Below are 26,994 nucleotides of genomic sequence, written 5' to 3'. Positions count from 1 at the left end.
GGCATTGGCCGTGGCTTTGGGCAGAATGGTGGAGACGGATCCCAGGTCAAGGAGGGCGAGGTTGAGGAGGAAGAAGTCCATGGGGGTGTGGAGGCGGTGGTCGCAGGCTATGGTGGTGAGGATGAGGCCGTTGCCCAGGAGGGCAGCCAGGTAGATGCCCAGGAAGAGCCCGAAGTGCAGGAGCTGCAGCTCCCGCGTGTCTGCGAATGCCAGCAGGAGGAACTCGCTCACACAGCTGATGTTGGGCATTTGCTAACATTAAACACAGCTCTCTGTTGAAGAGAAAGAATGCATAACAAAGTTAGAAGAGGCTTCAATGAGGAAAACCTATTCCATGTCTTAGAACACCCCCCAGACGATCCTCTCTCTTGGCAGAAGAACCTGTATGAATCTCATTGCTTCCATACCGATCTCTCAGTGCAATGCTGTGGGATTCTCAGACTCCTGTACAATCCTGAGAACACATTGCCATCAAACTTGCCTCCCTTGCAATGCAGGAATCAGAAAGCACAGAATCCAAAAAAAAGCCTTCTCCTTCAGATAAACCAAGCCTCACTCTTCTTCTCGAAATGACCGCTTCTAAATGCCGTTCTCTACAACGTATTCTACTTCTTGCTGGAGAAACAGAGACCCATCCGGACAGATGCTGTCAGCCATCGGATGTGCCAGCTGTAGAAGACCCCTCTGGCAACCCCACCTGCATGGCCCTGCTGCCAGAGACTCACGGTGCCAAGAGCCTGCAGATCTGTCCTGCCACACGCTGCCCTCTGTTCCTGCGCTCCTCACTGCCTCCAAGCCCTCTCTCCTTCTCTCCTCTCCCCGTGCCAGCTGTGGTCAGAGCCCCCAGCCCTGCTGCGCTGTGCACAGGAGCTGCTCCTGGGCAGAGCTGTCTCTCTGCACCAGGGCCCTCTTGCCATGAGCTCCCCTTGGGCCCAGGAGCCCGGCCCAGCTCAGCACCAGACGCCCAGCCCAAGGCATTGGAATCCCCCCTCGGGGGGCTTTGGGGAGGAGCCCACGAACCTCAGGCACTAAGAGACAACTGAAGACATCTCTCAACAAGTCCAAGTCAGAGGCAAGTTTCCTGCAGTGTCCCCCTGAGGGCCAGCACTGACACAGCCTCCCTTGGAGCTCGTTAGAGCAGAGCATTGGAGGCAGTGAAGACAAGGAGACAAAGGTAATGTGAAGGTGACCCTGATGTGTAGACAAAGTGTATTTGTTTCAACTAGCACAAGGGCCCAGACAATAACGAATGATTTAAAATTTGAAAAGACAGAAAAGGAAGTTAAAATAGTAACAATAACAATAATAACAATAACAGTAATAATATTAATATGTACAAAGCAAGTGATGCACCATGCAATCACTGAGAAGCCCCTCACCGATGCTCAGCCTGTCCCTGAACATTGGTCCCCCTGACCCTGGGCAGCCTGCAGCAGGATCTCTTGTGCACGTCCCTTCACCTTCATTTCTTTTAGTGCAAAATCAGCTTTCAGAGGAATTTGGAGTATTTTCTTCCCTTTCTCAAACACTTCCTCTGCTCTGTCACCCCACACAACGATGCCATCGATGTACTGCAGGTGTTCAGGAGCTTCCTCCTCTTCCAGAGCACTCTGGATCAGTCCATGGCAAATGGTAGGGCTGAGTTTCCTGCCCTGGGGCAGTCGATGCCAGGTTGAAAGCAAGCTGTGGCCTTCAATCTGCTGGCAAACGCAAAGAGAAAAATGCATTAGCGACATCAGTTGTGGCAAAATACTTGGGTGCCTTTGATCCCAGTGTGCATGGAAGCTCTACCGTGTCTGGCATGGCAGCACTCAGCACTGCATGACTTCCTTCAGGCCACGACAATCCTCTGTCAGCGGACTCGGTTGGTGCTCCTCTGACTCCGGTGCACGGCTGCGGCAGTGATTGGCACCAGCTGTCCTTCAGCCCTCATCAACCCCACAACAGAAGGGTCCTGTGAGAGACCAAGGCAAGGCAGACAACAGCATCATGTCCTCCCTCTCCAAGGCAGCTGTGCCAAAAGCCCACCCATACCCTTTTGGGTCCTTGAAATATCTCTCCTCTCCTGAAGCAGTCTCTTCCAAGGATGCACAGAGTCCGGGGCCAGTCCCAGTGGGGTGCTTTTGCCACTCCTTCCCACTTAGACTCACTTCAGCCTCCAGTACAGGTCAGTGTTGGCATCCCCCTGTCACTCCAGACATACAAATGGGTTCACCCCTCCACAGCTTGATGGCACTAGGGTACGCTGTGCAGTGGTGTCCACTGGAGCCTGAGACTTCTGGGGGCCTGATGTGCAAGGCCATCAAATCCACACAGTCCAATACAGCCGATGGTCCCCTTCCTCCCCCTGGCTGGAGGCAGGGCCCCTCTAGTCCTGCTCATAGTATTCATTCCTGTGTCTGCAGGACTGCCCGCTGGAAAGTGGAGCAGCAGTTCTCTAAGAACCCCTTTTAGGGATTGTTGTTCCTTGCCACTCACGTACCCGTGCCTCTAGGGTTGAGGCAGATTTTCCATCCCACTTTCTCATGTCCTCTCCATGGTCACACAGGTGAAACCACAGGGTGACACATCGTGTGTACCCACCATCTCTCCTTTCCTAACCTCTAAGTCCAGGGAGGGGCCCCGTTTCTCCCAGCACTAGAGCAGCATAGGGATATGGATCGCGTGATTACTGATGCCCTTAGGACCTCTTCCTCTTGGTCCTCCTACTCACATGATGGTCCAGCTTTTCTGAAGCCTGCCTCATCTTCTTTCTCCTCCTTTCTTGTCTGGGTAGGAGTTCCTTTCCTTTCTTAAAAAAAAAAAAATAAATAAAAGTAAAGAAAGAAAAACTGACTTCCATATCCACTGTTTTTTCTTCCATATAGGAGCAACTGATACAGACAAAAGATTGGTTTTCTGGCGCAGACACAGGGCCCATAAAAGGAGCTGGAGTTGCTGCAGGGCATTTTGCAGATGCTGTAGTGGCTGCAGGGTCTGTCAGAGGGGTTGGAGTGGCTGCAGGGCTTGTCACAGAGGTTGGAGTGGCATTGATCATTGATTGTGGCTCTGTAAGCACAGGCCGAGACCAAACACACTGCAGTGGTATGTGTCTCTTTGGAAATGCCAGGGTGATAACACAACTTTTTCAAGCATTTCACAGTTTTTTAGGATTCTGTACTTTCTCAGGGATGAAGTTCCAAAGCACTGGAGGTGCCCCCTGCTCTAGGTGCCTGCCCAGATCCTCCCACACTCCCTGCCACTCCTCACTCTCCTGCCTCTGGACAGATCTCTGGATGGCATGCATTAAGTAGTTGCTTAAACAGAAACAAAAGCTGAAAAATATGCAGGAGACATAACAATAGGAACATGCTGGTTTGACCATCCCAAGGATATTCAGAGCTTTGAAGAGCTAGTGTAATTAGGCTGGAGGAGAAGGGGGAGGTGCAGGAGAAAGGGAGAGTGAACCAGTGGGGAAAAGTGTCCTCCCCTTGTCTCCCCCCAGTGGCTTGGTTTCCTGAGGAGAAAAGGTCAAGAGTGTAATTCTTAATAGTTTCTGAGTCATATCATAAGCCAGTGTTACACGATACAAGAAAAGAATAAACTTGAAGCAGCCATCAGAAAAGATAAACAGCATGACAGGGGAGACATACAGTAAGTCATGTGCTATACAACACAGTTCTGAAATTGAGCACAACAGACCTGAGATTAAAAAAAAAAAATAAAAAAAGAAAGAAAATCAAGTTTTTGATCAGCAACCATTAAAATCAACTCATGCTTATAAAGGTTTACTTTTAACATGCTGTGGTGAGATCTGTCATTGGCTCAAACTTTATGCTCCATGTCGGGCACCAAAAAGAGCGTGTTTTAACCCAGCAGGCAGCTCAGCACCACACAGCCATTCCCTCACACACACACCCTGCTACACCCCCAGCGAATGCAGGACAGAATGAGGAGGGGGAAAAAAATAAAATAAACTAAAAAAAAAAAGTCATGGGTTGAGATAAAGACAGTTTAATAGGACAGAAAGGGAAGACAAATAATACGGACAATGATGACGATGACCGTGATGGTGATTGCCTGTCCCGCAGCAGTGGTACCCCCTACCCTGGCCAGCCACCCCATATTGATGGTTCAGCATGACGGCTGCGGTATGGAACATCCCTTTGGCCACTTGGGGTCAGCTGTCCTGCTTCTGTCCCCCCCAGCTCCTCAGGCACCCCCAGCCCTCCACTGCTGGGCAACAGCTAAGCCATCAGTGTGTGATAATCATTCTTCTCATGCTAAATGCAAAACACAGCATCATACCAGCTACTAGGAGGAAAATTAACTTGATTCTAGCCAACTCCAGGACACCCACAGACTAAGGGCATGATATCTCTGTGTGTATATCAAAAGAGAAAAGGTGGTGGAGATTAATTAGAAAGTACTGGAGCTGAGCACGATGCAGATGGTGTGGAATATGGGGTGGATATTGTCCTCGTTGTGGCTGGGATAGACTTTATTTTCTTCCTATTAGCTGGTATGGTGCAGTGTTTGTATATAGGGCACAGCTCCAGACAAAATAACAGCATGCATGAGAAGGAAGAAGAGAAAAAGTGGAATCGGGCAGCCTTCTATCCCGTACCCTTAAATGATTCTGTGCTGTAATTCCATTCAACTGGTTGCTGCCGTATTGTCCAAACTGTCCTGCAAATTCCTGCTGCTGTTACCTTGTGAGGGACGGCATAATCAGGGTGAGCCATCTGCCTGCAGACATTAACAGCTGACAGAATGCAGCATTGGTCCAGGGGAGCCTTGAGAAACTGCAGGAGTTTGAATAAAGGAACTTGTTGACATTTACAAGGTGAAGAGCCCAGTGCTGCACCAGAGGAAGAGGAACCCCACACATCAGGGCAGACTGGGACCCTGCTGAGTGAGCAGTGCCCAGGAGGAGGAGGGCCTGGGCACCACGAGGGATGCCATACGAGCAGTGGTGCTGCTCCCCAGGAACCAGGCCAGCTTCCTACAGAGCTGCCTTACGAGGAGCATGGCCACCAAGAAGATCTGAGGTATCAGACTCAGCTCAGATCCAGTGTGACACCACACAGATAAGGGTCTACAACCAGCAGAGAAAGATGTACAGGTCTGGGAGTCCTTAGGACAGCCTGGTGTGGAGAGGACAGAGGCCTCTGAATAGGCTGAGAGTCCCAACAGGACCCAGGGCTTTGTGTCCATGGCTCTGGCTGTTGTCTCTGCCACTGAGGCCTAGGAGGAGACAGCTTATCGTGAAAGCACCAGGGCCTCATTGCCTCCTCGACCCCAGCCATGAACCAGGCAGGGCTCGTACCATTCTCCTGCACTTGGCCATGCACATCCCCATCTCCTCCTGCCCCAGGAAGAGCTCTGAGCAAGGTGTGACATGAACAGATCTCCCTTCCTGTGTTCCAGGGGACAAGGCCTGGCCCTTGTACTTGTTGAAACACATCCATTTTTCCTACACATCAGGGTCACCTTCACATTGCCTTTGTCTCCTTGTCCTCCCTGCCTCCAATGCTCTGCTCTAACGAGCTCCAAGGGAGGCTGTGTCAGTGCTGGCCCTCAGGGGGACACTGCAGGAAACTTGCCTCTGACTTGGATGTCTTGAGAGATGTCTTCAATTGTCTCTCAGTGCCTGAGGTTCGTGGGCTCCTCAGCAATGCCCCCAGAGGGGGGATTCCAATGCCTTGGGCTGGGCGTGTGGTGCTGAGCTGGGCCGGGCTCGTGGGACAGAGAGAGCTCGTGGCAAGAGGGCCCTGGTGCAGAGAGACAGCTCTGCTCAAGAGCAGCTCCTGTGCCCAGCGCAGCAGGGCTGGGGGCTCTGACCGCAGCTGGCACGGGGACAGGAGAGAAGGAGAGAGGGCTTGGAGGCTGTTGGCAGTGGGAGGATGCTGGGAGCTGCCTGCAGGAGAAATCTGCACAGCCCTTGACAAGGTACGTCTCTGGCTGCAGGGCCACGCAGCTGCATGTTCTGGAAGGGTCTCCTGCTGGGTCTTGTTTCTGGGAGGGCAGTGGGCAATGCAGTAGGCCTTGGGAGTCCTGATGGGTTGCATTGCGAGGTGAGGAAGTCTGGCAGAAGCCCCTAGGAGTGCCCTAAGCCAGGTGCCCCTGGTCAGCCCAGAACACCCTGCCCTGCCTGGCCAGGCCGGGCTCTCTGCCAGCTGCCCCGGAGCTCCTGCAGCCATGGAAAGAAGAGAAGCTCCCAAGCTCCATCTGGCTTGCTGTGGCCCTTCTTCCTCAGCAGAATTCTCCTGTTTCTTCTCAGGGAAACACCTCAATGCGATGATAGTGTAACTCAGAGAGGGGTGCCACAAGGCAGCTGAGAACAGGACTGGTGGAGAGAGGGGCTCTTCTCGGTCTTCACTAATGGACACTCCCATAAAATCTCAGCAGGAGTGTCCAGGAAATGTGAGGGCATTCAACCATCCAATACCTATCCTAAGCATTACGGGGGCTACTGGAACAAAACGAAGCAAACAAAATCCCTACAGCTCAGCTCTGCGTTCAGATGACTTGTTTGCAACAACCGACAAGTCAAATGGAGTTGAGTTTCCCCCATGTTCCTGCTTCCCTCTTGCTGCACAGCAGGAAGGACTCCTCTGGAGCCCACAGCAGCCCCTGCTCCCAGTGCCACTCTGAGCCAGCACCAGCCGCAGCTCAAGCAGGAGAGCTGCAGAAAGGTTCTCCTGCAAAGAGAGAGCCTCTTGCTAGGGGTGCTCTAAGACTGCAACAGGTTTTCCTCAGAGAAGTCTGTTCTAACTTTTTTCTGCTTTATCCTCTTCAACAGACCACTGCGTCCAGACTCAGGAAATGGCCAACAGCAGCTCTGTGAGCGAGTTCCTCCTGCTGGCATTCGCAGACACGCGGGAGCTGCAGCTCCTGCACTTCGGGCTCTTCCTGGGCATCTACCTGGCTGCCCTCCTGGGCAACGGCCTCATCCTCACCACCGTAGCCTGTGACCACCGCCTCCACACCCCCATGTACTTCTTCCTCCTCAACCTCGCCCTCCTTGACCTGGGCTGCATCTCCACCACTCTGCCCAAAGCCATGGCCAATGCCCTCTGGGACACCAGGGCCATCTCCTATCAAGGGTGTGCCGCACAGGTCTTTTTCTTTCTCTTCTTTATAGCAGCAGAATACTCTGTTCTTACTCTCATGTCCTACGACTGCTACGCTGCCATCTGCAAGCCCCTGCACTACGGGAGCCTCGTGGGCAGCAGAGCTTGTGCCCAGATGGCAGCAGCTGCCTGGGGCAGTGGCTTTCTCAGTGCTGTCCTGCACACAGCCACTACATTTTCCCTGCCCCTCTGCCAAGGCAATGAGCTTGATCAGTTCTTCTGTGAGCTTCCTCAAATCCTCAAGCTCTCCTGCTCAGTGTCATTCCTCAGGGAGGTTGGGTTTATTGTATTTAGTGTCTGTTTAGCATTTGGTTGCTTTGTTTTCATTGTGCTGTCCTATGTGCAGATTTTCAGGGCTGTCCTGAAGATCCCCTCTGAGCAGGGCCGGCACAAAGCCTTTTCCACGTGCCTCCCTCACCTGGCCGTGGTCTCCCTATTTATCAGTACTGGCATGTTTGCCTACCTGAAGCCCCCCTCCATCTCCTCCCCATCCCTGGACCTGGTTGTGGCAGTTCTGTACTCTGTGGTTCCTGCTGCCATGAATCCCCTCATCTACAGCATGAGAAACAAGGAGCTCAAGGATGCATTGAGGAAACTCTTTGGATACATTTATTCATCATTAAGAATCGGGGCAAAGTCCTAACAGGACACTATTTTTTCTTTTTTCTTAATATGTTGGAAGAGTCTTACTTCACTTTTATACTATTTTCTGAACCTTGTGATTTTCATTCAGAAATGATCTACTTACTATCCTATGTGTTTATCATTGTATTTTAGTTTTGAACCAAGTATCTCATGTACTTATGGAAGTGGGCTTCCCGTTTAGATAAAGACAAAAAAGAGCTGAGCAGAAATTCATTGGTCCCAGCTTCCATCCCTTCCCATCTTTTCTGGAGCTGGGGGAGCAGCCCCAGCACGCAGGAGGGGCTCAGGGCCCAGAGCCCAGCTGCCACAGGGAGGAGCAGCCCCGCTGGCCCTCGCGGCTGCCCCTCACTGCCCGCTGGGCTCTGCCTCTCTGCTGCCTTCGGGTCGGGGCTGCTGCTTCCCTAGAACCATGGCCATGGCCAGCAGCAGGACGTGGCCTTTCCACTGCTGCTCTCTTCTGGCTTCCACATTGTGCTTCTTGTATTTGGATAAGCTCTGAGATCTCATGCATGTTGGTGACAGTCCTGTTATCCCTACATTGGCATCTCTTCAATATCTCTGCACGCCTCTTGCAAACCCAGTTTCAGGAATCCACCCAAGGAGCTGCTTCCTGAACAGACCTCTTGCTTTTCTGGGCCTCACAATGGATCAGAACCCCAGCGTGATCAGTGAAGGACCAAGGGCTGGACCGGGAGCTGCCTTCTTTCTTGCCTATGGCCCAGCAAACAACAACTGGCCCTTGAATTATCTGCTTGGGACTGTCCCACTTGTGCTGGGGCTGATGGGAAATGGCATCTTGGAGAGGAATGTGGATGTGCCAAGAGATGTCAGTTGATCTCCAGGGACAGTGTGCAAGCATGGGTTGGCAGTGAGTTCCTCATCTAATGACTGATGATACAAGTTAGAGCGTTTCGTTACAACGAAAAGCTGAACATGAGGAGCCGATGGTTTAAGGAGGGCTCTGCCATGCCCGCAGGGGTTGTGAGGAGCCAGCAGGCAAAGTTACCCAAGAGTCAACCGTGGTTCAGGACAGCTTCTTTGAAAGCTCATGAGCTGGATCTAGTACAGCACTTGCCTGCCCGTTCAGCTCTTAGAGACCCCCTAGGGCCCTGCAAAGCACTGCCCTCTGCTACTGAGACACCAGGGCAGATGGAAAGGGGCTCAGCAGCAGAGAGCCCCACTGACTTGGGTCTGCTGCCCACCCTGAGCAGCACGGATATTGGGGAATCCCCTGGGGGTCCCAGGGCAACACAGACCCCTGGCTCTGAAGACAAGCTCGGGGCTCTGTGGGGAGCACGGGGAGGGAAGCACCAATGGCTGGCCAGGCCAGCACGGACACACTGCCCTGAGCAAGGCTCTCCGGGAGCAGGGATGGCCCTGGGGAAGAGCAGGGCAGCATTTCTGGGCCTGCACAGATGGGTAAAGGAGAAAGGGAAAGCTCTTTGTGCAGACACCTGAACGGGGCAGGCTGCTTGGTGCGTGGGCCAGGCCTCTTATGCTGGCCTGGGGAGCGGGGCTGGCCCTGCGGGGCACAGGCACTCTGTGCTGGGGATGTCCCAGGCAGGAGAGCAGGGCTCCTGCAGCTTCACGGCCCTCCATCTCCTGAGCCGTGGCTGGCCCCAGCGCGGGGGCTGCTGGGGAGGCCCAGAGCCGCCTTTGTGCCAGCAGCTGCGGTGCCTTGCGAGGGGCTGGGGCTGTGCTGGCCGTGCCCAGAGCCCTGCAGCAGCCTGCGGTGGGCACTGGCCTGGGGCCAGCCCAGCCTGGGCTGCTGGGCTGGGGAGAGGTCCGGGAGGTGGGGAGAGGTGGGCAGGGGCTGGGCTGGGCTGGGCAGTGCCCGGCAGAGGGCACCAGCAGCGTCAGGGAGCGGTGGCAGCATGCAGGGGAGGGCTCCCAGCAGGGCTTGGTGCTGCAGAGCCAGGGCTGGGGAAGGGAGCCCAGAGCTGCAGGGGCAGGGGACACGAGGCCGCTCGGGGCCCTTGCTGGCCTGGGCAGAGCAGGAAGGGGGCCCAGGGCATTCGTCCCCTCACCGCAGCCTGCCACGACCTGCACGGCGCTCACGCAGCGTCCAGGGCCTGGCTCTGCCCCATGGTGCGCAGGGAGAGGGCAAAGCCTCTCTGAAGAAGAGGCTGAAACCGGAAAAGGTCTCTCCACTAACCCATGGTGTGACAGGGCCAGGGTGGGACAAGTTACCTTTATTCGATGTAGTTCTTGTGTAATTTGCATTGGTGATGGCACAAAAAGACAGCTCCTTCACCAGTGATGTACATCCTTCTTCATGTTAGGACACAACCCAACGTCCTTCACTCTGCTTTATCTCACAGATGAACTGGATTAGGTCTCCTTGATTACTCTGAGGCACAGTGCAGTGCTTTTTGCCTTCTGACACTCCAGCACAATATGTGTGACTTTCCCTTACTCTGCGCATTGACCTGACGGGTCATTTCACATTTTTCACTTTCATATCCCTAGTTGGAAGGGGATGATTCCCCAAAGTGGGGCAAGCTGATGGGTTCCTTCTCAGCCATTTGAAGTGTCCTGCTCTTGAGTCTTTCAGCCTGAGTTTTCCACATGTAAGGAATGGTCCAGCAATTCGTGCCACTAAGGGATTTGAAGGGTTAACATTGAGGCCTGAGTTTAGGTGATAAGAGAAGAAAGGGATTTCTTCAGAGAAAAACTGCTGACTCTGCACGGACGTTCAGTAACTTCTGACAACTGGCCAAGAGACCACTAGATAAGGAGGAAGAATATGAGCCTCCCCGTCCGAGCAGCCCCCAAGAGACTAACAGAAACTGATAAGCAGGCGCACCTGGGAGGACTTTGGATTCGGGAAACCAATTATAATAACCCTGCCTCTTCTAGAAGTAGTAATGAATATGTATTAGCCTAGGAGCATAAAAAACAGCCGCCTTACGTAACAGGTGTGCGTCCTGGTGGAGCAGAGACTCCCGGTGCACCCAGCGCTGTTTGCTTGCCTCTATTCCTTTAATAAATTGTAAACTTTGATTGTTATCCTATTTGGGACTCAGTCATTTATAACACACAGGTGACCTAGTACGGTAAATGAACGTTTAGGTGTCTACTAGGAAGGAGGGAGAGTGTCTTCGGATCCCAACGGCCATTTCAAATTTAGGTCTATCCCAAGAAACGACTGAAGAAGGAATTTGCCTTGAAGGGGTTTCCTGTGCTGGGCTGGGCTGCAGTTTCAAGGAGAAAGAGCACTGCTGGCAGTGGAGGTGCCTGGGAAACATCACCTGTCCCCACCTTATCCACCAACGGGCTCTGGTCTCCTGCAGGTCCTTTCAGACAGCTTCCATTCCAGGGAATTACTCTAAATGCACCAGAGCCTCTGGAGGCTTAATGATTTCATTGAAAGCAGAACCAGGAAATGGGATTTCAAGGAAATATTTCAAATGTGAGTAAACTACTCTGAAGACCTTGGCACTGGTTGCTTATGGTCAGACAGCAAAGCTCTGCCTCAGTACCCAGTATTTTCTTCAGTACCTAAGTCATAAAGCAACTACTCATTACCTCAAATGATTCAATCCCTTCCGTAAAATGTCACACAGTGTAGTTTCTCTCATGAAGAAATAGGCATTTTCAGGATGTATATTCATCACATAAAAAGAAATACTGGTGTTCACCTGTACTTGCATTGTCTTCGCTTTGTCTATCATGGTGTGCTCCCTCATCGTTCCAGGTACATCCACCTGTCTTGATTAAACAGTCCATGTTGAATGTCTCTTTTCCATCTGCCTCTCTGGACTTATGCACTTCCCATTCTTCTGGTTTGCCCTCCCCTTAGTCTTTGATCATGCAGACCGCTCTCACCGATCCAGTTGCTGCTTTGGGCTTCAGGTAGAAGCAGCCCAGCTTGCCCATCTATCAGCAGTATATAATTTTTTTCCTTAGCAAGAACCTCATCATTTATCATTGAATTCATATGGTATGGATGAATACTAAGACTATTGTTTATAGTTTCCTACCTATCAGTATAAAATACTTCTTGTACAGTCATTTTTAAAAATATTTATTTATTTATTTACTGAAAATTTCTACATTTTTTTCATGTTCTTTGTTTGGAAATAGGAAAAACCCTTCTGTACCTGTGTGCAGCCAAGTGTCTTAGGAAAGCAGGCAGCAGCTAGTGCAAAAGGGCTGTAACATCCAGCTGCAGCCTTGAGTGAAGTCTGGTGTAAGGAAATGAGAAGCAAGTGCCACATTGCCAAAGAGAGAAATGTCAGGGCTGGGATGGTGAGCAGCAAGGTTCTCCATGCAGTGTCAGAGCTCAAGAGTCTGCTTTTCCTCCCTATGCAGGTCTCCAAAGGAGACACCCTGGATCAATATCAGTTGGAGAATAATGCTCCAAAACGAAATTCAACTAAAGGCATCCTTTAAAAAGAGAAAAGATTTTTTTCAGGTGCTTCTTGAAATCTTCCTCCTTAACTACACTATGAAAGCTCTCCAATTAGCTGAACAAGACTTGAAGAAAATTATGGGAGAGATATGTCTGCTTAGGACGTTCTGCATTTTAATGATTTCCATGGTGTATTTTGATGCTCAGACGATGAAGCTCAGGTACTGAGAGGAGAATGATGTAACCGCTTGAGAAGGTAAAGTCAGAAGGAAAAGTTGAAGTGACTTGGAGTATTAAAGGGACCCACTGATGGCTGTTCCTAACAAAGCCTCCCCAGGGACTTGTTAGGGCAGATCATTGGAGGCCATGATTGCAGACAGGCAAAGCGCTGTGCTGAGAAAAGTCTTGGTTGGTTTTGGTGAAGCAGAAGGGCCAAGGCCTGAGCCCAGACACTGGGAGGGGAGATCCTGCACCCCCCCGTCTGGCTCAGGGCTCTTCTTGGGGTCTGTATGATGTGGTGGGCAGTGTGATGCCACGAGAAGAACTTCATTAGTTCTTCTTGCACACCCTGCACAGGGTATCAAGGAAGCAAAGAGGCTCAATTGCAATGACTCTGTCTCGTCTCGTCAGAAGCTCTAGCAGAAGGGACAAAAAGGTCAGGGCTGTTGGGGCATTCCATTCCTGCCAGCACCCTCTGCCTTTTCCTCTGCAGCCTTTCCTATGCTGTTCCACACTTTATCCTATTTCCTTGAAGTCTGCAGACACCCATCTCTGTTCACCACCTTGATCTCATCCCGGCATTTCCATCATTTCACCCATGTTTCATCAACCCTCACCAGCTGTTCCTTGAAACACAAAGCTAGGGTCTGATCATAGATACTCACCAGCATCTTCCAAGCCAGGGGCCTGCTGCTGGCCTTGCAGCTTCTTGGCTAGGCGCTGCCAAGCCTTGTGCCTCCTGCTGTCCAGTGCTGGCTTCAAGCAGAAGGGACAGGTCAACCCCTGTGCAGGCCTTCTTTCTGTCTGGGTCATCCTGGGGATGGAGGCAGAGGGGATCCCACAGGCAGCATGCCAAGCAGGGGCCTTCTGCTGGCCTAGCAGGGCCACTGGCAGATGTCAGCCCCAAAGTGCAGATCCCAGGGAGAAGCCAAGGCTGACCTGCCACCTGCAGACACAAGGGACCTCACAGTCCCTTTGCGTGACAAATCAGCTATCAGCTGCAGAGACAGAAGTGACCTCCCAGTCACTGCCCCAGTCACATTCGTCCTGCTGGGGCAGGAGATCCTGAGGCAGAGCTGAGCTCATCAGAGCATTCCCACCCATCTCCTCCTTGTGGCCCACAAGCTGATCAGATCCATGGCCCCTCACATCCATCTCTGAATGCCATGGGACTGCACAGCAACGTCGAGGATCCTGCCCTGCCCCAAGGGGCCAAGCACCTAAAGTTAAGGGTTAAAAAGTGTCTGAAGGTGGGGGGGTTAATGCACAGGAACAAGTTCTTTCTCTGTTCCGTGTTCAGGTTTTGATTAGGGACCTGGGCTCACTTTTCTGGGTTACAATTTAATCAGTTATTTCATGGGCAGGTTTGGTGTTCTGCTTACGGTGTCAAGGTCTGTGGTTAGGGTGTGACCATGCTTTGTGATTTAGGATTTTGTTTAGGTCTGCCAAGAAGTCTAGGGTCAAATAAAGCATTTAAATCTAGTGTTAAGGGGAGGGATCAAGGTAAGGAAAAGTGTAAGTGTAAGGGAAAGAATTTTGGCTTCAAGAGTTTCTTTGAGAAGCATTAGGGTAGTAGATTGCTGTCATTGTGTGGAGTAATATTTAGCTTTAGGAATTAAGTTTAAATTTTTTAAGTTTTGTTTCCAGAATGACTTCTATGGTCCAGGGTTCCTTTTTCCAGGCCCTCACGCATGGTTTTGTTAAGGATGTGCAGGGATGGGATAAGGAAAGCCAAGGCACGGATGGAACTGAGCTTGGGACGGGATGCAAAGAATAACAGGAAGAGATTCTACAGATACATGGCTCAGAATAGAAAGGCCAAGGAGAGTGTACCCCCTCTGATGGATGAGAAGGGTGAACTCGTAATGACAGACATGGAGAAGGCTGAGGGACTCAACAACATCTCTCCTCAGTCTTCACTGCCAGTCAGGCTTCCCAAGTCTTTCATTTCCCTGAACCCAGAGATGGAGGCTGGGGGTCAAAGTCCCACCTGCTGGAAGTGAAGAGCAGGCTTGAGGCCACCTGATGAAACTCAAAACATACATGCCTATGGGGCCTGATGATTTGCACCCCAGGTCCTGAGGGAACTGTCTGATGTAGTTGCCAAGACTCTCTCATCATATTTGAAGAGTCCTGGATGTCGGGTGAAGTCCCTAGTGACTGGGAAAAGGGAAACATCACTCCCCTTTTGATTCAGGGTAGAAAGGAGGACCCAGGGATCTACAGAATGGTGAGCCTCACCTCTGTGCCTGGCAAGATCATGGAAAAGATCCTCCTGGAATCAATGTCAAGGCACATGCAAGAGAAAGAGGTGATCAGAGACAGCCAGCATGGCTTCACCAAAGGGTAAATCATGTTGGCCCAATCTGGTGGCTTTCTACAATGGAGTGACCACATCAGACAACAAGGGAAGACCGACCGATGTCATCTACTTGGAATTGTGTTGTCACAGTCAGCCATGATATCCTGGTCTCCAAATTGTAGAGATACGCATTTGATGGGTGCACCATTGAGTGGATAGGGAGTTGTCTTGAAGGTCACACCTAGAGAGTGATGGTCAGTGGCTCTATGTCCAAGTGGAGGCTGGTGATGAGTGGCATCCCTCAGGGGTCTATCCTGGGACCAGTACTGTTTAATAACTTTATCAATGACAGGGACAGTGGGGGTAGAGCGCACCCTCAGCAAGTGTGCAGATGACACCAAGCTGAGTGGTGTAGTTTATTGCAACAGAGGAAGGGATGCCATCCAAAGGGTCCTGGACAGATTTGAGAAGTCGGCCCATGTGAACCTAAGGAGGGTCAACAAGTCCAAGTGCAAGGTGCTGCACGTGGGCCGGGGAAATCCCAGACATGGGGATAGGCTGGGAGAAGAACTCATTGAGAGTAGTCCTGCAGAGAAGGACTTGGGGGTTCTGCTGCATGAAATGCTCAACATGAGCCAGCAGTGCGTGGCTGTAGCCCAGAAGGCCAACTGCATCCTGGGCTGCATCAAGAGAGGAGTGGGCAGCAGGTGGAGGCAGGAGACTGTCCCCCTCTGCTCTGCCCTTGTGAGGCCCCACTTGGAGTCCTGCATCCAGGTCTGGAGCCCCCAGCACAAGAAGGATCTGGGCTGTTAGAGTGGGTCCAAAGGGAGGCCACAAAGATGATCAAGGGGCTGGAGCACCTCTCCTATGAAGAAAGGCTGAGAGAGCTGGGGCTGTTCAGCCTGGAGAAGAGAAGGCTCTGGGGTGATGTCATTGCAGATTTTCAATACTTAAAGTGGTCTTATAAAGTGGATGGAGAAGGACTCTTTACTCAGGTAGATAATGACAGGACAAGGGGAAATGGTTTTAAATTAAAAGAAAGGGGAAATTCCTATTAGAGGTTACCAGGAAAGTTTTCACTCAGGATAGTGAGGCACTGGAACAGGTTTTCCACAGAGGTATTGGATGCCCCATCCCTGCAGGTCTTCAAGAGCAAGTTAGATGAAGTCCTGAGCAACCATGTTCTACTGGGAGGTGTCACTGCCCGTTTTATGGGGGTTGGAACCAGATGATCTTTGAGGTCCTTTCCAGCCCAGGCCATTCTGTGATTCCGCGATTCCATGATTGGTTAAAAATATTTTTAAAACTTGTTACGCAGAAGGATAAGAATAACATTATTTCTATCAATATAAAATGTTGCTAAAATATTAATAAAAATATACTTAAGGAAATCATTCTCTCAGTTTCCCAAATAACCAGGTAGTCCTGTTAGGATTATTTCTAATATTACTTTTTGATAATAAGTATAATGACAAAAATGATATGATAATAATCTCAATAATGAAGTCATTCTTGATGATGAAGAAGCATGTATAGAAATAGTTTCCTCACTTCATCTTTGAGCTCCTGGTTCCTCATGCTGTAGATGAGGGGGTTCAGTGCTGGAGGCACCACTGATTACAGAACTGCCACCACCAGGTCCCTGGGTGGGGAAGAGATGGAGGGGGGCTTCAGGTAAGCAAACAGGACAGTGCTGACAAACAGGGAGACCACGGCCAGGTGAGGGAGGCACGTGGAAAAGGCTTTGTGCCGGCCCTGCTCAGAGGGCATCCTCAGCACAGCCCTGAAGATCTGCACATAGGACAACACAATGAAAAGAAAACAACCACATCCTAAAGAAACACTAAACACAAGTGCTCCAACTTCCCTGAGGTAGGCATCTGAGCAGGAGAGCTTGAGGATCTGGGGGATTTCACAGAAGAACTGGGCCACAGCATTGCCTTGGCAGAGGGGCAGGGAAAATGTAGTGGCCGTGTGCAGGACAGCATTGAGAAAGCCACTGCCCCAGGCAGCTGCTGCCATCTGGGCACAAGCTCTGCTGCCCATGAGGCTCCCGTAGTGGAGGGGCTTGCAGATGGCCACGTAGCGGTCGTAGGACATAACAGTAAGAGTATAATATTCTGCTGATATAAAGAAGAGAAAGAAAAAGACCTGTGCAGCACACCCTTGATAGGAGATGGCCCTGGTGTTCCAGAGGGCATTGGCCATGGCTTTGGGGAGAGTGGTGGAGATGCAGCCCAGGTCGAGGAGGGCGAGGTTGAGGAGGAAGAAGTCCATGGGGGTGTGGAGGCGGTGGTCGCAGGCTACGGCGGTGAGGATGAGGCCGTTGCTCAGGAGGGCAGCCAGGTAGATGCCCAGGAAGAGCCCGAAGTGCAGGAGCTGCAGCTCCCGCGTGTCTGCGAATGCCAGCAGGAGGAACTCACTGATGGAGCTGCTGTTGGACATCTGCTAATTCTGGTCATCAGGTCCTGTACAAGGAGGACAAAGGCAGTGATAATGTACCACAGGCATATCAGAGGAAAACTCTTTCCATTTTCTCACTTAAAATCACCCAAAATTGCCCATTTCCAGGCAGATATTTTGAAGGTCTCTGTCATTGATTCTGCCTGAGAGTGTCTCTGGGAACAGGGGACTCATCTGTGGGCAATGGAAGAATCAGTCCTGCACTACAGCCAGAGGTAGTAGCATGGTAGTAACATGGTAGAAACATGGTAGGAACATGGGGTAGTGTCAGATTCACTTTACTGCTGATATCAAAGAGATTTCTCCAGTTTTGCTCCCAGTTCACCCAACTGTAGAGCAGGGTGTGGAGATTTAGTTATTTAATTATTTGTTTTCTATTTTTGGTTTTAGCTGCTCCACCACACCTGAGGAGTGATTCTAAGGCATAAATCCTGGGCGTTCTGCTGCACTCCAAGTAAAACCTTGTGGATCCTCAGAGGCAAAGAGACTGTCCCTTTAGTGCAGAGCGTCCCACAGAGATGACAGCCAGTCTGTCCATCAGTGCTGGTCTCAGCTGTGCTGACATCTCTTTGAGCTACAGGACAATTGCACTAAGGAGGTTCTCCTGAGAAGAACCTGGGTACTGCTGAGAGCAGAAGAAGCCAGGCTCCAAGTGCCCATCTCCAGACCCCTCACCCTGTCCCCGTACTCCCCTTCCCCCAGGCACCCCGAGGGCTCACTCCATGGGCAGGTGAAACCCCCATCCCCAGGCAGCCTGGGAACAAGAGCAGCAGCAGCACGGCCAGGTGGAGAAGCCAGGAGGAATGGCAGCGTGCTGCTGCCAGGGGAGGCAAGGCCAGGGAGGGACAGACGGACACTCAGCACACCCTCCTGTGCTGCAGCTCTGCCTGCAGAGGAGGCAGCTCCTGCTGGGGACGGCGGGGGCTTGAGGGCAGAGGCTGTGCTGGTGGCAGAGGAGAGCAGGGGGTGTCCCAGGGAAGGCGCCTGCCCTGCAGGGGCTGGCTGGGGGGTGCCTGAGCCCTCCCTCGCACAGCATTTCTGGCAGCAGCTCCCTCTCACCGCCTGCCCATGTCCCTGCTGCCTGCCCGTGTCCCTGCTGGGAGCCGCTTCTGTGTCCCCACGTCTCCTCCCTGTCCATGCTCACAGACCCATCCCACAAGATGTGTACTCGGATTCACTCAGATTCCCCTCCACTGCAGGAATCTGAAAGCACAGAGTCCAAAAAATCTCTTCCCTTCAGATAAACCAATCCTCTGTCTTCCCTTCGAAATTTCCTCTTATAAATGCCATTCTCTACAGCTTCTTCTACACTTTGCTCGAGAAAGAGAGAGACCCATCCCGAGAGATGCTATCAGCCATCGGATGTGCCAGCTGCAGAAGACCCCACTGGCAACCCCACCTGCATGGCCCTGCAGCCAGAGACTTCCCTTGTCAAGGGCTGTGCAGATTTCTCCTGCAGGCAGCTCTCAGCATCCTCCCACTGCCAACTGCCTCCAAGCCCTCTCTCCTTCTCTCCTGTCCCCGTGCCACCTGTGATCAGAGCCCCCAGCCCTGCTGCGCTGTGCACAGGAGCTGCTCCTGGGCACAGCTGTCTCTCTGCACCAGGGCCCTCTTGCCACGAGCTCTCTCTGTCCCACGAGCCCGGCCCAGCTCAGCACCACACGCCCAGCCCAAGGCATTGCAATCCCCCCTCGGGGGGCTTTGGGGAGGAGCCCACGAACCTCAGGCACTGAGAGACAATTGAAGACATCTCTCAACAAGTCCAAGTCAGAGGCAAGTTTCCTGCAGTGTCCCCCTGAGGGCCAGCACTGACACAACCTCCCTTGGAGCTCGTTAGAGCAGAGCATTGGAGGCAGTGAGGACAAGGAGACAAAGGCACTGTGAAGGTGACCCTGATGTGTAGGAAAACTGGATGTGTTTCACCAAGCACAAGGGCCAAGCCTTGAACCCCAGCCCCTGGGAAAGGAGATCCTTTCCCTTCACACACTGCTCAGGGCTCTTTGTGGGGCAGGAGGAGATGGGGATGTGCATGGCCAAGTGCAGGAGAATGGTACGAGCCCTGCCTGGTTCATGGGTGGGGGCGAGGAGGCAATGAGGCCCTGGTGCTTTCACGATAAGCTGTCTCCTCCTAGGCCTCAGTGGCAGAGACAACAGCCAGAGCCATGGACACAAAGCCCTGGGTCCCGTTGGGACTTTCAGTCTTGCCTGTTTCCTTGCTCCTCTGATGACCAGTGTATCCTACCATCTCCCAGACCTGCACCTCTTTCTCTGCTGGCTGTAGATCCTTGTCCATGAGCTGTCATACAGGGTCTTAGCTGAGTAGCTCATATGAGACCACTCGTGGTACCCGGGCCCTCCTCCTCCTGGGCACTGCTCACTCAGCAGGGTCCCAGACTGCCCTGGTGTGTGGGGTTCCTCTTCCTCTCGTGCAGGACTGGGCTCTCCTTCTTTTAAATGTCAAGATGTTTTTGAAGGCAAAATCCTGCAGTTTCTCAAGTTTCCCCTGGACAGATGCTGCCTTCTATCAGCTGTTAACATCTGCAGGCAGACAGTTCAACCTTTGTGTGATTGTGCTATCTCTGACAAGCAGCATCAGGAGCTGCAGGAATGTTTGGATAAAACAGCACAGACTTTGTTTGGATGAACAGCACACAGTCACAGAAGGGCAGGGGATGGAAGGCTGCCAGGTTCCACCTCCTCTGTGCTTCCTTCTCATGCATGCTGTCAGTTTGTCTGCAGCTGTGTCCTGAATCTTATGGGGCTGTGCAGGTCAAAATTAGAAGTGCCAAAGCCCTGCTAGAGCTCAATCCGTATATCACTGTCAAAGAAAATAAGCAACTCTTTATAGAGATGATTTTTTAAAAAGGGGGTTAAGGAGAATCGTCATCCGTTATTGGATGGAGGAGGAAACCTGGTGACAAGAGATGAGGTAAAGGCTGAGGCACTTAATGCTGCCTTTGCCTCAGGCTCTAGGAGCTAGACCAGTTGTTCCCCTGGATATTTCTACCTCCTCATGGCCAGTGCCACCCTTCCAAGGCGCACTTTGTGGCACTTTTTCTCTCCTGCTCTTTCGTACTACCAAAGAAAGCTCCATCAGGGTGGAAACCACTCCTGAAGTAGGCTTCCCAACCCATCAGGCTCCTTGCGGCCTCTCAACCAAGCAGACAGAAGTCACCTCAGCAGCATCTCCCAAGGCCTGGGCCTGCTGCTGGCCTTGCAGCTTCTTGGCTAGACACAGCCAAGCCTTGTGCCTCCTGCTGTCCAGTCCTGGCCTCAAGCAGAAGGGACAGGACAACCCCTCTGCGGGCCTTCTTTCTGTCTGGGTCCTCCTGGGGATGGAGGCAGAGGGGATCCCACAGGCAGCATGCCAAGCAGGGGCCTTCTGCTGGCCTAGCAGGGCCACTGGCAGATGTCAGCCCCAAAGTGCACATCCCAGGGAGAAGCCAAGGCTGACCTGCCACCTCCAGACACAAGGGACCTCACAGTCCCTTTGCGTGACACGTTCCTGCTGCTGCCCTATCAGCTGCAGAGACAGAAGTGACCTCCCAGTCACTGCCCCAGTCCCATTCCTCCTGCTGGGGCAGGAGATCCTGAGGCAGAGCTGACCTCTCTCTAGCCCCCTCGGTACCTATTTTTCACATTTTGTGTTAGAGATTTAGGAAAGTTTTATTAGGAGTGTTTGATATTCTGCTTGTGGTGTCAGGTGTCCGGTTAAGGTATGGAGAAGCTCTGTGTTTTAGGGCTTTTTAGGTCTCCCAAGAAGTCCAGGGTTAAATAGAGCATTTTAATGCTAGTGTAAAGGAAAGGGATGAAGAGCGAAAATGGATTCCTTTCAGAGTGTTGTGGTAGCATTTAGGTTTAGAGATTAAAGTTCCTGGTTCAAGTAAGGTAAGGGCCATACAGTGTCAGTGTTAAAGCGTTAAAGTGTTAAGTCAGTGTTAAAGCAGCATCTACATTACATCTACATTACATCTACAGCGTCTACATTACATGACCCCTCTTACCTCTATGAAATCATAAGTTCCTGCTGTCCAAGCTCTTCTTCCCACCCTGAAATCTCACATCACTCTTGTTCAGGCTGCTCCTGACCTCCCCATATCTTATTGGGATCAGCTTTCTGATGACATTCTTGATCCCAGAGTATCTGTCTCACCTCTGTTGGCTACTCTAGTCTTGAGAAGGAAGTGGCATTGTTGTCAGGAGGGAAAGGGCACAAAGGTCACTAGGATCATCCTGCTCAACATGCCCATCAGCTCTGCACCTCCACAAAACTGTGTTTCCTACCTACAAGTTTTGCTTTCAGAATGGCTTCTATGGTGCAGGGTTCATTTTTCCATGCCCTCATGCATGGTTTTGTTTCGGATGTACAGGGATGGGATAAGGAAAGCCAAGGCACGGATGGAACTGAGCTTATCAAGTGAAGCAAAGAATAACAGGAAGAGATTCTACAGATACATTGCTCAGAAAAGAAAGGGCAAGGAGAGTGTACCCCCTCTGATGGATGAGAAGGGTGAACTGGTAATGACAGACATGGAGAAGGCTGAGGGACTCAATAACGTCTTTGCCTCAACAACGTCTTCTCCTCAGTCTTCCCTGCCAGTCAGGCTTCCCAAGTCTTTCATTTCCCTGAACCCAGAGATGGAGGCTGGGGGGGGGCAAAGTCCCACCTTCTGTAAATGAAGAGCAGGTTCGAAACCACCTGATGAAACTTAACGAGTACAAGTCTATGGGGCATGATAACTTGCACCCCAGGTCCTGAAGGAACTGGCCGATGTAGTTGCCAAGCCTCTCTCCATCATATTTGAAGAGTTCTGGCAGTCGGGTGAAGTCCCTGGTGAATGGGAAAAGGGAAACATCACTCCCCTTTTGATTAAGGGTAGAAAGAAAGACCCAAGGAACTACAGAACGGTGAACCTCACCTCTGTGTCTGGCAAGATCATGGAAAAGATCCTCCTGGAATCAATGTCAGGCACATGCAGGAGAAAGAGGTGATCCGAGACAGCCAGCATGGCTTCACCAAAGGGTAGGTTGTGCCGGACCAATCTGGTGGCTTTCTACAATGGAGTGACCACATCAGACGACAAGGGAAGACTGACCAATGTCATCTACTTCGACTTCAGATGATCAAGATGATCTTTAAGGTCCCTTCCAGCATGGGCCATTCTGTGATTCGATGGTCTCACAAACTATATCTCAAGCATGACTCCCATCCCATCAGCCTTCCTGTGGTCTCTCACCTGACCAGAACAGAAGGTGCCTCGCCATCATCTTCAGTGCCATGTGCATGCCTCTGCCCTTTACGGTCCCTGTCTGGGCCACATTCCTGCTGCTGGTCCGTCAGCTCCAGAGACAGAAGTGACCTCCCAGCCTCCTTCCCAGCCATGTGCCTCCTGCAGGCCTTGCAGATCCTGAGGCACACCTGATCCCATCACAGCATTCCCAGCCAGCTCCTCCTTGTGGCCTCTAGTCTGATCACATACCTGTCACCTCACATGCCTCTTCCAATGCCATGCCAGTGCTGCAGGACCTCACAACCCCTGCCCTGCAACAAGGGGACAAACAGCTGAAGTTAGGGGTAGGAGTGGGGTTGAATGTGAGATGTGCTGTGTGCATGGTGGAGGGCTTTGGGGGTTAGGTGTTCAGGACAAAGATTAGGGATTAGAGGTCACCTTCCGAGGTTAAGGGAATGGCAAGGGCTTTAAGGGAGGGATTGGTGTCCTGCTCAAGGATCCTGCTCAAGGTTTAGGATAAGGGCAAGCTTTGAGTCTTATAGTTTAGTTCTTGGTTGAGGGCTAGGGTTAAGGCTGGGATTAAGCTGGTTAGACGTAATCATCCTTCTGCTTGCTCTTCTAGTAGAAAATGGGTTTAATATCTGCCTTTTCCAAGTCTCGGGGAACGTCTTTGATCAATCTGTCCTTTCCAAGGTCTTTGAGATGTGTCTTATGACGATGTCTGCAGCTCCACCAACACCTCTCTCATCCTTCCAAAACCACCTCTAAGCAACCTGAGGACTGACCAGGAGGATGATGAAGGTTTGGGAAAGGCCTTGATTAAGATCTCTGAGGAGGGCTGTTCTGCGCTTCGCACAGTGATGATGGTGTCGTAGGAAACAGTGACACTCATGAGGACAGAAGAGCAGGTGGATAAGGCCTTGGGCCTGCCAACACAGGATGCACACACTTGAAAACTGCATGGGAGGGAAGAGGAAGATTGGATCCAAAATGTAGATTATGAAAGCAAAAACTTTGAGTACCACCATGGTACTGCAAGAAAGCTCCAGTAATGGGGCAAAATCACAGAAGGTGTCCACAACACTGGGGCCAAAGCACTGTAGCTGGGAGGAGGAGAAATAATTACTGTACATGAGAGAAATTCCCCTGGTTCAGGTACAGCTGCCTTCTGGAGTCAGATTGTCCACTTCACAAGCCTTGCAGAGAACAGGGATGGCGTACAGCCCAGGGCTGACCGTAGGACATGGCCCCCAGCAGGAAGCACTCCGGTCATGCAGAAGGTGCAGCTGACAGTGCTCCCACCTCTGTGAGCAAAGGGGGTGCTGTCCCCAGCCAGGAAGCTGGCCAGCATCTGGCGCAGGGTGGTGGAGCTCTACAAGGTCTGTGAGTTGGACAAATCCCCAAGGAAGAAGGCCAGGGGCATCTGCAGGTGCTTGCTTGTAGCCACCAGCACAATGATGAGGGGGTTCCACATCCCAGTCACCGTGCTGGTCATGAGAAAGAGGAAGGAGAGATTTGTGTATGGGTAGGAGACCTGCCACATTCACAGTAGTTGAAACTCAACCAATGCTATCTTATTGTCCCGTTCCGTTTATGGAAACCCTTTTAGAGCATTCTGGTCCCCCCTCTCTTGTTAGGACACCAAGGAGCAAGATGTTTCTTTCCCAGTTCCTAAAAGAACTGGTGAAGGGTGTTCAGAGGGATAAAATGATCCCTGGCTGCCATGGCTGCAGTGTCCTGCCCTGAAGTGGGAAGGGAATAGGTGTTAAGGGAGGGAATCATTTCTTCTCGTTTGACAACCACACTCTAATAGCACAAATCACACTTCTAAAACCAGCCTCTCCCCTGTTCAGAGAGGAGCAGTCGGTGATGCCTTCAGTCTGCTTCAAACACCACAGCCCAGCAGAGACCCTGCTGCCTTCGGGAGCTGTCAGCCCTGAGGCCTTGGGGACACCTCGAGGGAGCCCAATGACACAGAGCAAGCGATGCCATGGTCGGGTGCTGTGCTGCTGAGCTGGGCCGGGCTCCTGGGCCCAAGGCGAGCTCGTGGCAAGAGGGCCCTGGTGCAGAGAGACTGCTCTGCCCAGGAGCAGGTCCTGTGCACAGCGCAGCAGGGCTGGGGGCTCTGACCGCAGCTGGCACGGGGACAGGAGAGAAGGAGAGAGGGCTTGGAGGCAGTGAGGAGCGCAGCAACAGAGGGCAGCGTGTGGCAGGACAGATCTGCAGGCTCTTGGCACCGTGAGGCTCTGGCAGCAGAACATGTAAATGGGATTTCCAAAGAGTTTTTCTGAAGCCAACACAGCTCATGGTGGATTACATCTTAGAGGATAGATCTCTCTGTTTCTCCAATATGAGGTAGACGCTGCCATTCCTCCTGGCTTCTCCACCTGGCCGTGCTGCTGCTGCTCTTGTTCCCAGGCTGCCTGGGGATGGGGGTTTCACATGCACATGGAGTGAGCCCTCGGGGTGCTTGGGGGAAGGGGAGTACCGGGACAGTGTGAGGGGTCTGGAGATGGGCACATTGAGCCCTGATTCAGCAGTGTCCTGGTTCTTTTCAGGTGAACATGTAGTTATCCTGCAGCTCATAGACATGCCAGCAGAAGACACCATCCTTTTTTGACAGACTGGCTGTCCCCTCGGAAGGGCAGTCTGCACTAAAGGGACAGTCCCTTGTATCTGAGGATCGACAACATTTCACTTAGAGTGCAGAAGGAATGAAAATATAAAAAGAAACAGAAATTCTCACAGCCCTGCTATGCAGTTGGGTGAATTTGGAAGAGCAATATGGATAATCACATGATATCAGGAGTGAATTTAATCAGGGATTACCACATGTTCCCCTTTCCTTATTATTACAGGTGAGGACTGATTACTACATTGACCACAGCAAAGTCCCCTTATTCCAGGGACACCCTCAGTCAGTGTCAGTTAAAACTCATGAAAGGGACCTGACTGATGTCTGCTTGAGAGGACAAAACAGAATTAGTTATTATCAGGTAATTCTGTACTATCTTACTGCGCTTTTCCTCCTTGGGCAGGACCCCATGCCCAGAGCCAGCTAATGGCCAACAGCAGCTCTGTGAGCGAGTTCCTCCTGCTGGCATTCGCAGACACGCGGGAGCTGCAGCTCCTGCACTTCGGGCTCTTCCTGGGCATCTACCTGGCTGCCCTCCTGGGCAACGGCCTCATCCTCACCGCCGTAGCCTGTGACCACCGCCTCCACACCCCCATGTACTTCTTCCTCCTCAACCTTGCCCTCCTCGACCTGGGATCCATCTCCACCACTCTCCCCAAAGCCATGGCGAATTCCCTCTGGGACACCAGGGCCATCTCCTATCAAGGATGTGCTGCACAGGTCTTCTTTGCTGTCTTCTTGGTTGGAGCAGAGTATTCCCTTCTCACCGTCATGGCCTACGACCGCTACGTTGCCATCTGTAAGCCCCTGCACTACGGGAGCGTCCTGGGCAGCAGAACTTGTGCCCAGATGGCAGCAGCTGCCTGGGGCAGTGGCTTTCTCAATGCTGTCCTGCACACGGCCACTACATTTTCCCTGCCCCTCTGCCAAGGCAATGCTGTGGACCAGTTCTTCTGTGAAATCCCCCAGATCCTCAAGCTCTCCTGCTCAGATGCGTACCTCAGGGAAGTTGGGGCACTTGTGTTTAGTGTTTGTTTAGTCTTTGGCTGTTTTGTCTTCATTGTGGTGTCCTATGTGCAGATCTTCAGGGCTGTGCTGAGGATGCCCTCTGAGCAGAGCCGGCACAAAACCTTTTCCACGTGCCTCCCTCACCTGGCTGTGGTCTTCCTGTTTATCAGCACTATCATGTTTGCACACCTGAAGCCCCCCTCCATTTCTTCCCCATCCCTGGACCTGGTGGTGGCAGTTTTATATGTGGTGGTACCTCCAGCACTGAACCCCCTCATCTACAGCATGAGGAACCAGGACCTGAAAGCCATACTGAAGAAAATGATTCTAGTGGAAATATTTACTTAACAATGATTTGGCTGTCTCACTTTTCTAGGTTTCTTCAAGTTAATCTGAGACAATTTTTGACCTTTATGTGTAGTATTGTTTGCAATTCTGTTTTCAGTTAAATGTTTGCTTTCATTCATCTTTTCCAGATGACCAACCCTCTGTTTGACTGAGAGGTTTTCTGTAAACATGTTTATTCCTAAATGACACCTGACCTCCATTGTGGCATCTTCTTAATAAAAGTGAAGTTGCTCAGTGCTCACGGCTCCTCTTCCCAAACTGGAGTGCAGAAGACGCTCAGGGAATGCCAGGCTCAAGGCCTCACTCTTGTGCTTGGGTGCCACCTGGACACAGGGGCAGGAGGACACGGGGTGCTGGGTGAGAGAGCCAGGGCTGGACTTAGTCATCACTGGTGGATTCCCAGTGCCCCTGGAGGCCCTGACCGGTCAAGAAGCAGCTTCCTGGGATTGAAACGTGACAGGGCTGGCGGCATCAGGGAGGTATTGGGAGCCACCAGGATATCCTAAGGGTTCTCCTGGGATGTCGTGTGCCTTGTGTTGGGTGGGCAGCGAGTGGGTCTTCACAGTAAAGCTAAGCCAAAGGATGCACGGGCTGGGCAGAGCTCTGCCGGGCTGCACGGGCTCTGGCCTGGGCAGAGCAGGAAGGGGGCCCAGGGCATTCGTCCCCTCACCGCA

The 26,994-nt window shown here is 51.8% G+C and overlaps 2 protein-coding genes across 2 annotated transcripts; both read left to right on the top strand.

Moving 5' to 3' along the window:
• Positions 1–6,804: 6,804 nt before the first annotated feature.
• Positions 6,805–7,758, top strand: LOC136787569 (olfactory receptor 14J1-like). The gene has a single exon (XM_066984881.1). The coding sequence runs from the start codon at positions 6,808–6,810 to the stop codon at positions 7,756–7,758; it is 951 nt and encodes a 316-aa protein (XP_066840982.1). The 5' UTR covers positions 6,805–6,807.
• Positions 7,759–23,572: 15,814 nt separating this feature from the next.
• LOC136787568 (olfactory receptor 14C36-like) lies at positions 23,573–26,320 on the top strand. The gene is made up of 2 exons (XM_066984880.1): positions 23,573–23,708; positions 25,326–26,320. The coding sequence occupies exons 1-2, from the start codon at positions 23,573–23,575 to the stop codon at positions 26,318–26,320; spliced, it is 1,131 nt and encodes a 376-aa protein (XP_066840981.1).
• Positions 26,321–26,994: the final 674 nt, after the last annotated feature.

This window comes from Anser cygnoides, chromosome 30, assembly GCF_040182565.1.
Source record: "Anser cygnoides isolate HZ-2024a breed goose chromosome 30, Taihu_goose_T2T_genome, whole genome shotgun sequence".
Classification (NCBI taxonomy): Eukaryota; Metazoa; Chordata; class Aves; order Anseriformes; family Anatidae; genus Anser; species Anser cygnoides.
Note: the sequence above shows the minus strand (reverse complement) of the source record. Positions and strands in the feature narration are given on the sequence as shown.

Bases quoted from the DNA above. Each gene is read 5' to 3' on its own strand.
- LOC136787569 (XM_066984881.1), top strand. From the start codon at position 6,808: ATGGCCAACAGCAGCTCTGTGAGCGAGTTCCTCCTGCTGGCATTCGCA.
- LOC136787568 (XM_066984880.1), top strand. From the start codon at position 23,573: ATGGCCCCCAGCAGGAAGCACTCCGGTCATGCAGAAGGTGCAGCTGAC. The intron at 23,709-25,325 runs GTCTGTGAGTTG...AGTTATTATCAG, and splicing joins GGGTGGTGGAGCTCTACAAG to GTAATTCTGTACTATCTTAC.